This window comes from Mastigoproctus giganteus, chromosome 5, assembly GCF_048544385.1.
Source record: "Mastigoproctus giganteus isolate SK-2022 chromosome 5, ASM4854438v1, whole genome shotgun sequence".
NCBI lineage: Eukaryota > Metazoa > Arthropoda > Arachnida > Uropygi > Thelyphonidae > Mastigoproctus > Mastigoproctus giganteus.
Window position 1 is genome coordinate 141648692 of NC_143579.1, and position 14487 is coordinate 141663178.

Below are 14487 nucleotides of genomic sequence, written 5' to 3' on the forward strand. Positions count from 1 at the left end.
CCTTCTAGAATTTAAAGTAATGAACTCTTTGCTGTTTTTCTTTGCATATTTTGCCAAAGATTTCTCATAATCTGCCTTCACCTGCTTAACCTCCTTTGTGACTTGATTACAGACTAGCTTATATCTGGCATAGGCTTCTGTGTTGCCTGATACTTCATATGCATCCCATAACATTTTTATTCTCTGCCACGAGTCTCATTAATTCATCTGACATCCATGTAGGCCTAAACCTTGAACAGTATTTCTTAGTTTGAATGAAAAGCCTAGTAGCCTCCAAAATTAAATCCCTGACAGCTTCCCATTTAGAATTCAACGTTTAACATCATCAGTTAATCTAACTGTACACAATTTAAAAACTGTCTGAGACCCCTGTAGTCACCTTTACAAAAGCAAAAGCCCTTCCCTTCAGCCTTGATGGTAGTTACATTTTTAAGTAAATCCCACATTGAGATCACCATCAACCCAGTGGTTCCTTTACTCTGGAAATTTTTGATGCATGAATAATCACTGCTGATGATCAGATCAAGAGTATTACTCCCTCTGGTTGCCTCTCGAACATGTTATAGTAGAAAACAGTCATCCAATAAATCCACGAAAGTCCTGCTAGTGTGTGAGTGACCAATGCACAAGTTCCAGTCAATATCTGTAAAGTTAAAATCCCCCAAAATAAGACATTCTGATTTACTGGGCCACTCAATTTCTCTGCACAATCACAATTGCTCATTATATTCATGTGTTCATTAGGCCTATAACACACATACCTACTCTCATTTTCCCTTCCCAGTGCTTATGTCACACCAAAGAGACTCAGCATTGTCTAAGGAAGTGCATTAATTGGGTGCACTTCCTTAGAATTTGTGTTTCTTAACACACAAATTGCACCCTGAAATTCCAATTCTGCGCTGTTTATGTCATGCCCTTGATATCCCAACGATATATGCCTTTGATGTCTTGACTAGCATTTCAACCTCATCAAATTTATTAAATATACTCCTAGCATTGGTGTACATGCACCTATTCTTAGTTACTCTAACACATCCCACATATTTACTTGTTCCACTATGACTCACAGCAGTTCTGGAAATCTCTATCACCTTGCTTTCCAGGCTGCTGCTCATTCTAATAGAAGCAGTGCAAGTATCACTTTTGCGTCTGTCTGTGGCCACTGTTAACCTTTTAGTCTGTGTAGCACCCCAAACTAGCATTTTCCGACCCACCTAACACTGCCTCGATAGCATTAGCAAATATTCTTACACCCTTTCTATTTAAGTGCACCCCATCTCTGTAGAAACAGTCTCTCCTGTCAACAAGTACAGAACATGGTGAATAAAAATTCTACCCCTTAAGCCCTGCACAATCTCTCCAGGGCCAAATTGATCGACAAGGCTCTCATTATATACTCCCTCCTATCGTGTCTGGGCAGAATTTCAGACACATTCACATTCAACCTTAACTCACGACTTTTTTTCAACATTGACCTGTACTTGTTGAGGAAATCTGTAGATCTCTTACTCTTAATGTCATTAGTTCCAAAGTGTACAGCAATATCACATTTTGTGCCCTTAAAAGATATCTCCTCTACAACGTCATCAATTTTTGCCCCTGGCAACACATTACAAATATTATCAAAAATCACACATCACAAATATTATTTCCTCTGCCTTCTAAAAAACTGGGTTTTCTCTTTTGCTCTTGCCATTACTTTTCTTCCAAAAAACTGCTCACTCTGTACAAATATCAAATATGCCCTGCCATGGAATATTGTTCCCACATCTGGGGTGGTGCCCCCAAAACCTCTCTTCTCTCAGGCTTCTAGATTCTATTCAGAAGAGGGCGGTAACGTTAATTAATGACTCATCTCCAACAGAGTCTGTCCACTCTGTCTCATAGACCTTCTGTAATTCCCTCTCCCTCTCTCTCTCTTCCAAGCCAGTCAGAACATGTACCACAACCTGGTAGCAGACCTTTACTGTCCCACTTCAAACTCACAGAACAAACTTCTTTTCTTCTGCCTCAATTATTCTTTCAACTTATATATTCTGGAACAACATCCCTTCATATGTATTTCCTGAAAATTAAAATATACAGTAATTGACATCTAATATCAGCATGTATCTTCTTTCATCTTCTCAACGTCCAACACATGCTTAGTACTATATGTTCTAATACCTGTTGTACTTTGGTTTTCATAAAAAGAAAAAAAAAAAAAAAAAAAAAAAAAATTGGTGAATAAAAAACAATTTTAAAACATTATAAATACCTGATACATTCTTCATTAATTCGTCTCTTTCTTGTGTTATCTGTTGATTAAGCTCTTTTTGTATCTTGCATTCTTGGTCGAGTAGTTCTTTTTGCAATCCTAATCCAGATACTTTTCCTTCATTGCATTTCACTTCATTATTTTCAAAGTTTGAAATTAATCTAATTTTTTCATAAAGCTGTTCCTGAACTTCAGCAAGTTCTACAAGCAAAATAAATAAATAAAACAAAACAAAATAAAAATAATAAACATTTTTCCCCCAACAGATTCACCAAAAGTAACCAAACTAAGAATTTAAAATAAAAATTGATCATTCATTTATAAGCATTGTTGTAAATAGAAACCAAATAAATAAAAGATTAAATTTATCTTTCCTAATGAAATCTACTTACTACAAAACCTATTGAAAATAAATAATCACAGAAAGACATAAAAGTGGGCACATTAGGTCATCATTATATTTAAAAGCAATAACTGCTTGAGGTGTGCTATGCAGATATTATTATTAGATGTATGGTGCAAGGAAGCCTGAGGCTTATGCTGTACCAGCCGGGAAAAAAAAAAAAAAAAAAAAAAAACATCCCTCATTAACCTGAGAGAGAGAAAAGTAGAAGGAAATCACCAAGAATGCAAGAAAGAGAAGCATAATGATATCCAGCTCAGGACCCTGGGTTTGCCAAGCCCATAACTCACCAGATGTGAGCCCCTGTATTCTCTCAGGTATGACAAGCTCGAGACAGCTAAGTGGCAGTTTAAACTGTGATGGATCTGGCATTCACCAGGTGAGCCAAGAAGACTAAATTTCAGTGAAGAACAGTCATACTGCAACAAAGAGATTCTCTGTTGAAACCTTCACAATAGCTAAACTGTTAGCAATACTGGACATATACCCCCCCCCCACCCATGCACAAATCACGAAAAATGGCACCAAGAATACAAGATACAACCACCTTGATGTGAACCAACCTAAGCAGGGCTCAGGGTGTGATATTCAAAACACAGGAAAGAATGCCACCCCCATACATTTCTAGGAAATAAGAGGTGGCAAAGTGGTATTATTGCTCCTCAAATGGTGCAATAACACCATTTTGCTTACTGGAGGTTTGAAGTTGTGAAACGTGCATTTTTCCAGACCAAAGCTCTGGCAAACCCACATCTCTTCCATTATACAGTATGGCTGATATCTTTTTGAATTTCAAATCAGCAACAGGACAAGGTCCAATTTTTCTTCCTAAACAAACCTACTGGTAAATCAGTGAGAATTTAGGTCAGCTAATGTATAATCAAGCTACCACTATTCCAGCTATTGAGTAGAGGCAGATTGAGTAGCGTGTATGGGGGGGGGGCACATTGTCAATAGCATGTTATATCAAGGAATTGGGTACATTCCTGCTGTGGTAGGCCATATTCAAAAATTTCATTACTTCATATACAACATGCCCCCCACTATTCTTTTACTTTATCCAATGGATTATTTAGTTCCTTTCGCAGGTAAGTTTCCCTGTGAAAGGAACTAAACCACCCAAAAACTTCCCCATTTATTTTGTAAATATATGTATCTTCAGTGCCAATCTCAATGGACGTCCATTTCCAGCTACGCAATAACTTATACACATATTTCCTCTCAAAGACATTAAATTCAATATTCCTCTTTTGATCATCATTTACCTACCAGAATATTACACAATCTTAACCATATTAGAATTAGCAGGGACATATGATGCAAGAAAGCAAGCTTAATCCAGCATAAGCCAAAAAAAAAAAAAAAAAAAATTCCAATTTCACCCATTCATTCACTCCAAACCCTTTTCCACTTATGCCTAGAATTTATTAAGTGCAATAGCATCATTAATACACAGCCATTTCTGAATAAACAAAATATTTATAAGGCATCGTTTTAAGTTATATCTCATATTGTGAATACCTTCACAACGAGTTGCCATGATATTGCACTACTTTGAATAAGTAATGCTTCACCTAAGGAGAAGACTAATGTTACTTATTCTCAGATAGGTACCATCACCACCCAGACGGCACGTTTCAGGGCTATTTGGCCCTTCTTCGGTGAGTGGGTAGCTACCCAAGTGATGCTAACCTTCTCCTTAGATGAAGTGATACTTATTCAAAGTAGTGCAATATCATGGCAACTCGTTGTGAAGGTATTCACAATATGAGATAAAACTTAAAACAATGCCACCTTATAAATATTCTGTTTATTCAGAAATGGCTGTGCATTAATGATGCTATTGCACTTAATATATGCATAGTCTAAACTTGCTTGCAGCTTGAGGCTTTAGCCCTACACACATCTTAGCCTAGAATTTATTTAAGCTATCAACTTCCATAATGACAGATGTAAGTTTGTCCCAGAAATCAACTACCGGCTGGCTAAAGGGAAATTTTGCCGCATAACTATTCAACAACGCTTTTTCCTCAATTTGAGTTTATGCCCCCGCAGGTTTTGTAATCTGGGCAATTAGAACAATTCCATCAGCGTTGAGCCAGCTCAATCCTATACACCTCAATCAAATCACTTTGCAGGTACCTAATTCCCAGACGCCACAACTTTGTTCCACTCTCCAATCTTGTTGACCTTCTCTGCATCCTTCCTAAAATGAGGCCTCCAGAACAGTAAGCAGTAGTTGAGGTATGGCCACACCACTGCCTTATAGAAGGGGATAATCATATCCTTATCCCGATTAGAAAAATTCCTATATATCATTCACAAGGCCCCACTACCTGTTCTGGCAGCCTGTCTGTACTGCTCAGAAAATTTCATATCGAACTGCTTAATTATCCACAGGTCTTTTTTATTCTCCACTATCCTGAGTGTATTACCACACAGTTGGTACATTTCTCTGGCATTACTGCTACCATATGCATTTCTCAATATTAAACTACAGTTACGACTTCTCAGCCCATCTCCCCAACTTTCCTAGATTTTGTTACAGTAGCAGCTGTCATTATTGTCATTAGCAACCCTGCCAACCTTTGTATCATCAACACATTTTGCCATTAAGCCTGATATACAGGGTTGTTAAAATTAAAGCATCCCTATGTAGAGGGCTCTGGACCAAGTTCTAAGGCTCGTACTGGAGAGAAATGTGGACAACAGGTACAATAAAGAAGGCACTCGTCATTTATTGGAAAAAAAAATTAGTTACATTTGTCACTGTATGGCGTGTAACTATCTTAGCTACAATTATGCAAATAACTTACGCTATTTGCATAATCATAAGTTATTGCCACAGCACCACTACTCAGCTCTACTGTACTGTATAAAAGCAAAGCAGTCTCTACAAAATCATACAGTAGATGTTTGACTGTACTACAGCAGCAATACCAACAACATTGCAGGAAAAGGCACTATTAGTGAAGCTGTACTAATACCACATGGAGATTGACTTCAATCTCCATGTGGTAGCGCAAGTGTGCCAGCTGTTTCTCATGAAGTGGACATGCCGGATTCCACTGTAAGACTAGTAATGCGTCAGGTTTTATTGTTTTATGGCAGTGACCTCCAAAAATGTGCTTCAGTAAAATGCGAGCTAGCGTGAGGTGATAGCAGTGAGTTTTCACCTTAACCCTGTGAAGTTCTTTTCAGAAAATTTATTTTGACCATTATCATGGTGCCGACTAAGTGACAGCAGTACTAGTAAATCTATCAAAAAAAGGAAAGCGATCAAGTTGGATCAGAAAATTAAAATAATAAGGATGTATGAAAATGGCCAAACATTGACAAGTAGCGCGCGGAATTCAGATTTGTCAGTGGCAATGGTGAATACAATAAAGGAGAAAGACAGAATACGAGAAGCGGTGAAGCGATCAGCACCAATGAAGTCAACTATTATAACCAGGGTTATGAAATACAAATCAGTTTTTACAGTACAATAACATGCGTTTTTTTCTTCCTTTTATGTTTCCTTTTCTTATGTGCCACTCTGGCTACTTCACCGCTGTACCCAGATAAAGTTTTTAATTGAACTAATTAAAAATATGTAACTATTGTTCTTCATTCTCCTGAGAATATTACGTAGTTTTTGTAATTTTTGCATATCAGGTATATAGCAGCAATATTTTATTAGTCATTCCTGAGTTACGTAAAACTCGACTTACGTAAGAAGTCCTGGAAAGTATCTCTTACATTTGTCAGGGGACTTGCTGTATTTTCGGATTAACCAGGAATTTTTTTTTTTTTTTTTTTACATTATATCCCAGAAATTCAAGAGTCTACTGTATTTTCTCCAGACTTATGTGACTGATTGCTCTAGAAAAGTTAATTTTTTGTCAAAAACAAGTCCTAAGAAATGAATACTTTAACTGGGATGATCTGTTCTTTCACCCTGATACTTAATCCAGATTCTTCTGAAACAACCTAATTTGGCAAAACAGTCAAGAGTGTGGATCCAACATATACCTGAAACTGGCTTTTAAGAAATAAGATTTTAAGGAAGACAGCAAGGTTAACCCTAATAACAAAATAATAGTGGCCTTGTAATATGGCAATTTACCAAGCTATGATGTATGCATATTTTGATATCACAGAAATCTACTACCAGATGCTCAGATTTAATAAAAGCATCACAAATGTACTTTGAGTCTGATCATATGATCCAAAGTGAAGCATGTTTCTTAAGAAGCCACATGTGTACTGGAAAGCAGATAATCTGTTTCCAAATACCACATAAGGAGATCATTAAACATTCTTTCTAACTAAGACTGCACAAACAGTTTGTTAGAGCAATGGGACAATAGCTCCTTAGATTTCTAGGATTCTTTCCTGGTTTTGGGAATGGCCTTCCTCCAAGAATTTGGAAATTCTTTGACGTTTCTAAAATAGAAAGATTCTATAAAATAATACTAGAAGATGATCCTCAGTTTGTGTTCAAAGGTTGTATATCAATTCATAGTGGATGTCTTCTGAGAGTGCTTCCTTATGAGAGAATGAGGGCTGCACTTAAATTTTATGTGTAACAGGCTTGTTCAATGCTTCAAGCCCTTTTGAAGAGATTAAAAGAATGTTTTTTGCTTCTCCCTTTTAGGACCACAAACTGTGGTGGTGGAGGGGGAGAAACTTTTGAAAATTAACACAAAAATGTCCTTGAGGGTATCACAGACATTCTCTCAGGTACGTCAAACTAGGTTTGCTTTCCACGTTATTCCCTGCATCCAGTTCTTTTCTGACTGCATCATAGTATCCAATCAAATTGGTCAGGCAAGACTTCCCCTTAACAAAGCCATGCTGTGTCCGAGCTATAACTGAAGTCTTGTCTAAATGATCCTGCAGTGCTTCTTTAACCAGTGCCTCCATTAATTTTCCTGGAACAGAAGTTAAGCTCACAGGTCTATAATTACTTGCGTCAGCCTTTGTTCCTCCTTTGTGAATTGGGGTCACATTTGCACATTTCCAGTCTATGGGTTCCCCTGAGTCCAAGGAAGCTCTCATAATTATGGCTAAGGGTTTGCTTACTTCCTTTGCTGCCTCCTTTAATATAACTGGATAGATCCCATCCACCCTGGGTGCCTTTCTTGTGTTTATCTTCAACAGTTTCTCCTCCACTTTACTCCCAGTTATTTCAAGATTCTGTAGCTTACTGCTAGAGTTGAATACACCTCTGGCATTCCCCTCGCTGAATAACTCCTCATGTGTGAATGTCGATGCAAAATATTCATTTAGTTTGTTAGCTACCTGAGCAGGATCATCAACAGTTGACCCATCAATATCAAGTGGACCAATCTGATTCATCCCATTCCTTCTAGAGTTTACATAAGTAAAGAACTCTTTGCTGTTGTTCTTTGCATCCCTTGCCAAGGATTTCTCGTAATCTGCCTTCGCCTGCCTAACCTCCTTTGTAACTTGGTTGCATATCAACTTGTATCTATCATGGGCTTCTGTGTCATGTGTTAATTTGTAAGTATCCCATGCATTTTTCTTCTCTGCCATATGCCTCATTAGTTCATCTGACATCCATTTTGGCCTAAACCTTGAACAATATTTCTTAGTTGGTATGTAAAGCCTAGTAGCTTCCAAGAAAAGTTCTTTGAATGCTTCCCATTTTGAATTTGCTGTTGGTAACATCATCAGTTGGTCCCACTGTATAGAATTTAAATACTGTCTCAGTCCATCGTAGTCGCCTTTATGGAAGCAATAACCCTTCCCTTTACCCCTAATGGTAGTTACCTCTTTGAGTAAATCCCACTTCAGCACACTGTGATCACTGCCACCTAGTGGTTCATTTATCTGCAGATTCTTAATGCATGAAGAATCACTGCTGATAATCAAATCAAGAGTATTACTCCCTCTAGTTGCCTCCCGAACATGCTGATGTAGAAAACAATCATCCATTAAATCCACAAAAGCCCTGCTAGTGTGTGAATGACAAGCCCCCAAATTCCAGTCAATATCTGGGAAATTAAAATCTCCCATTATAAGACTCTGTGATTTACTGGCCCACTCTATTTCCATGTACAGTTTCTTATTATACTTATCAGAGTCATTAGGCCTATAGCACACTCCTACTCTCAATTTTGATCTCCCAATGCTTATGTTACACCAAACTGACTCAACACTGCACTGTCCAGCGATGTCGACTGGCTTCACTTCCTTGGTTTTTATGTGTTTCTTAACTAATAGCATAACCCCTCCCCCCTTCCTATCCTGTCTATCCTTTCTGTAGACGTTGTACTCCCCAAATTCCAGTTCTGCATCCCTTATATCTGTGTGACACCACGTCTCTGATATCCCAACAATATCTGCCTTTGATGTTTTGAGCAATACCTCAAATTCATCAAATTTATTTACTAAACTCCTAGCATTGGTGTACACGCAAGTATACCTGCACCTGTTTCTATTCTTAGCTACCCTAACACAACCCATGTGTTTACTTGTACCGCAATGGCTCCAAGCAGTCTCTGAAATATCATGCTTCTTGTTTTTCAGGCTTCTGCTCATTCTAATAGAAGCAGTGCAAGAATCTCTTTCACCTCTGCCAGTGGCTACTGTCAATCTATTGGTCTTTGTCTCCCCCCAAGCTAGCAGTTTTCCGACCCACCTAACACTGCCTCGATAGCATCAGCAAATATTCTTGCACCCTTTCTATTTAAGTGTATCCCATCCCTGTAGAAGCAATCTCTCCTGTTAACAAGTACAGTCCAGGCTGAAAAAAATTCTACCCCTTGAGCCTTGCACAATCTTTCCCGGGCCGAATTGATCGACAAGGCTCTCATCATATACTCCCTCCTATCGTGTCTGGGCAGAATTGCAGACACTTTCAAATTCAACCCTAATTCTCGGCTTTTGTTCAACATTACTGTTTTAAATCTTCTGATGTCAATGTTTGCTCAGATCATGTCAGTGATATTATTCTTGTTGGGATGAAATCCCAACTACACCTGACACTAGCCTACACTCCCACACTTCACCTTAAAATCCTGTGCTTTATCTAAACATCCGTTTTCAATATGTGTGCTAAGGCTGTTCTAGATAAGAATGTTTCACTTCCTTGCACCATATGGCCAATAATAATAATAATATCACAACCGGCTTGTACCCAAATCTCCAGGTTCATTTTCTGCCTACCCCAAAGCTTGTAACAATTGTAAATCAGTTATTAATCAAGTCTTAAACTAAAAAGGGCGACAAATTCGTCTCATCCAATTATCGTCCAATTGCACTTACGTCTACTCTTTCCAAAGTAATGGAGAAATCAATTAATCGCCAACTCTTAAACTATCTATAAACTTTCCATCTGATGAATGATCGCCAGTATGGATACCATTAGTTGATCCACTAATTATATTCTGGCTTATATTACCCATCTATCAACAAAATTCGATGGAAAAGTTTTGTGAAACTTGCAGTTTCTCTTCACATTTCAAAGGCTTTTAAATGTTTGACATAATGATCTTCTACAATAAGATTCAATGATAATCTTTTGGTTTCCCAAGTGTTTTTTATAATTGGGTATTTAGTTTCTTTCTGACAGCTAAGTGTGGGTGATGGTACACAGCTATATGACTTCTAATTTCTCCACTAATGCTGGTGTTCCCCAAGGTTTGGTTCTTTCTTCCACCCTTTTTCTCTTATACATTATTGACCTCCTTCCATTGACTGGAAATTCTATCCATAGTTTTACCGATGATAGCTCATTGCATTCCACCTTCCACTTTGAGAAACCTCGCCCTGCTCAATCAGCTTCAACTTCTCAAATATCCACTACCAATTCCTTAAATTCCAATCTCCAGGTAATTCTCTAGTGGGGCAAAGATTCAATCCTTCTAAAAGGCATGCCCTATCTTATATCTTACAAAAAGGATTCTTCTGCTCTTATGCTTATCTTTGATGACACTCTGATTTCTAGGCAAGATCATATATCTCTATTCAGGATTACCCTGACTTCTATTCTATCTTGGCATTAGTACATTACAAATATTGCTTCCTCAGCATCTACCAATCTGGGTTTTCTCTTTCACTCTCGGCGTTGCTTTTCATCCAAACTGCTGTTCACAATGTACAAATCCAAATGTTCTCTACTATGGAATATTGTTCCCACGTCTAGGGCAGTGCACACAAAAGCTCTCTCAGGGTTCTAGATTCCATTCAAAAGAGGGCATTTAGGTTAATTAATGGCATCTATAACATAGTCTCTCCCCTCCCTGTCTCATAGATGTTCTGTTTCTGCTGCAGGCCTTTTTCCATAGATACTTCCATGGGCATGTTGTTTTGAATTGACTTCTATAATTCTCTCTCTCTCTCTCTCTCTCTCTCTCTCTCTCTCTCTCTCTCTCTCTCTCTCTCTTCCACACCAGTCCAAACACATGCCACAACCAGTGAACTTCCTTTTACTGTCCAACTTCGAACTCCCAGAACCAAGATTTCTTTCCCCTTATTTTTTCAATTCAATCTCCAAATTCTGGAATAACCTTCATTCATGCATATTTCCTGAGAATTAAAATCGACAGAAATTGAAGTCTAATGTCAATAGGTATGTACTTCTCAACCTTCAATCCATACATGGTACTAAATACTATAGGTTCTAATACCTCTTGTTCTTGGTCTCATAAAAAAAAAAAAAATAATAATAATAACAAAATAAAATAAGAGGAACCTCGGGTGGAAGGAATCTATCCAATTATATTAAGAGACATATTATATAAGGACAGCAGAGAGTATGAAAAGCCTTAGCCATAATTATAAGAGCATCCTAGGATTCAAGCGTGGTCTCTATTGACTGGAGATGTGCAAATGTATCCCCAATTCATAAAGGACGATTAAAAGACAATGTAAGTAATTAGAGATTTCTTAGCTTAACATCTGTTCCAGGGAAAATAATGGAATTGCCGGTGAAAGAAATAATGCAGGATCATCTGGAGAGGCATGCAATTTTAGTGCAATCAGAGAAAGATTTCTTAAGTGACAATCTTGTCTAACAAATCTGATAGGTTACTACTATGAGCAAAGTGGCATTAAGTGCAAATTATTACTATGGATAAAGGGATGGTTAAGTGGAAGAAGAGGGAGTGTAGTTAACAACGGGCACCGCTCTTCGTGGACTAATGTTATTCTTGAGGGTTTCCGAGGGTTCAGTGCTGAGCCTATTGTTGTTTTCAATATTTATCAATGATATTGTCGAAGGTATATCAGGGTAAACTACTACAAACAAAATCTAGGAAATTTGGGTCGAAGATCTGAGAAATGGCAGCTAAAGTTTAGCACTGACAAATGCAAGGTACTACATATGTGTTGCAATAACTGCATGGAAACTTATCAAGTGTGTAATACTACATTCAGATTACTGTAAAATGAAAAATACCTGGGGCTAATTATGCAGACAGACATGAAATTCTCCGAGCAGGGCAGACATGCTGCCAGGACAGGTCATCGGGTTTTCTCAATGATATACAGAAGGGTTGGGCAACGAGTCGATCACGGCTTTAATTTTGGTCAATCACGATGAATTTTAAATATACAGTCATCCCTCAATTTGTGCGGTCAGGTATAATACCAAAGTTTTATATTGTGCAGAGGGTTTCGCTACCTGCGCATTTAAAAAAAAAAATTTTTTTTTTTTTTAAACAAAGCTTCAAAAATAGGAATGAAGAGGAGATTTTGAAATTTATTTATTTTTTTTTTTTTTTTGCATGATTGAAGATTTCATTAAAGGAGAAACACATTTCACTATTATAATAAAAAATACCACAGAATTCCAGTTGTTGGTATTATTACAAATGCAATAATATTGAGTTTACTATCCATTTATAATTAGATTGCACTAACAGAAAAGTGCAAATTATTTTTATTGTTTTATGGTTGTGACCTACAGAAATAGCTTTAGAGAAATATCACAAGGGCATTCAAAACTGATTCTTATAAGGATATAACCAAACAGAACAATAAACGGTGGTGTGTTTGTCCAGTTATTTTGGAAACAATTTCTTCATTTGGGAATCCTCTTCATCAATTATCCTATGTTAGCCATTCAGACAGAATATTTTTCCAGTTCGTGTAACTTAAAAATATTTTAATCGGTAAGCATTGCTTTTGCTGATTTAATAACTGGACAGTACTTATATGTTAATTTAATACCTTTTGATTTAAAATGAATACTACAAAAAAGAGTAAAACGTATCATTTTCATCAAGAGTGGGAACTAGAATACTTTTTTTCGTATACTTTTTCGTGAAAGAAAAATTTGCTGTTTGATTTTCAATGCTTCCGTGGAATGCTATATCCAAAAAAGGAAATTTAGAAAGGCACTTCAACATACTCCATGGTAAATACCAATCGGATTTTCTGCTGAATTAAATTAGAACTTAAATCCAGATTATTCGCACAACAAAATTTCTTCATGACAATCTAAATTTACAATCTAAAGCAGTAACTGTAGCATCATTTAGAGTGAGTCATCTTCTTGCAAAAAAAATTAAAATCATTTTCTGATGGTCAATTCATCAAAGAACATTTTTAGAAATAACAATAGATTCTCTTTTCGAAAATTTTAAGAACAAAAATGAAATTAAAGGTGCCCTTCAGGATTTGCAATTATCTCGAAATACTGTGATGTGACGCATTGAAAAAATTAGTAAAAAAATGTGAGCAAACAGTTGCGTGCTGATGATATTTCTAATTGTGTGTCCTTTTCTTTACAACTGGATGAATCTACAGACGTCAGTGATACAGCTCCATTGCTCATTTTTGTTGGTATGTTTTTCGATGATTCTGCCACTAGAGAAGAACTGCTGGGTATGGTTTCGTTAAAAGGTCTTGATATCTTTAACTCATTCAAATATTTTATTGAAAAAATTAAATTAAATTACCACTATTTAAGCTTGTATCGGTAACAACAGATGAAGCTAAAGCAATGACAGGGCATCTTAACGGATTCATCGCATTGTGCCAAAAGGATGATGAATTCCCAGATTTGAGTTACCACTATATCCACCAACAAGTGTTAGCCAGCAAAAGATTAAATACTAAAAGTGTTATGGACATTGCTTTCGAAATCGTGAATTCCATCAGAGGACAATCACTTCAAAGGAGACTTTTCAAAATGTAACTCGATGAAAAAGAACCAGATCTGATATTACACACAGATGTGAGGTGGCTGAGTCGGAGTAAGTTTCTACAGAGATTTCGAAATGTGCTGAATGAAATTAAAAAATTTGTTGATCAAAGGGGAGATGATTATCAGCAGCCACAAGATACTGAGTGGTTGTGTGATCTGGCCTTTTTTGGCAGATTTAACCAGTAAATTAAGTGATCTGAATTTGGAATTACAAGTAAAAAATAAAAATGTGGGTGACATGATTAGTAGTATTTCTGCATATAAATATCAATTGTTGGCAATGGCTAAGGATCTCAAATAAAAAAATTCGATCATTTGCAAAAATATCCTGTTTTTGAATTTAATACTGAGAAATATGTTTCTGAAATTGAGAATGTTGTGGATGATTTTGAAACCAGAATCAGTGATTTTAAAACAATTGAAGACATTGTTCAATATATTTCTTATCCATTTAATGTCCACTTAGATACGAACCAAATTGCAGAAAAAAAAAAAAACGCTGCAATTTTTCACATGGAGAAAATATTGCGAAACGTTATCTTCCTAAAAGCCAGATCATCAGAAAAAGACTTTTGGAAATATGTTTGCTGAGAAAAGTACCCAAATGTAAAAAAATGCAGTGAACTTTTTAATTCCTGTTTTGTTTCCACATATCTGTGTGAA

The 14487-nt window shown here is 36.8% G+C and overlaps 1 protein-coding gene across 1 annotated transcript in view; it reads right to left on the reverse strand.

Moving 5' to 3' along the window:
* The window catches only part of LOC150085739 (kinesin-like protein KIF20A), a 1052004-nt gene that overhangs the window by 342185 nt on the left and 695332 nt on the right, over positions 1–14487 (reverse strand). Inside the window, exon 17 of the mRNA XM_090374670.1 lies at positions 2261–2461. Within this exon, the coding sequence (XP_090230796.1) occupies positions 2261–2461 (201 nt within the window). The remainder of the gene's footprint in view (positions 1–2260; positions 2462–14487) is intronic.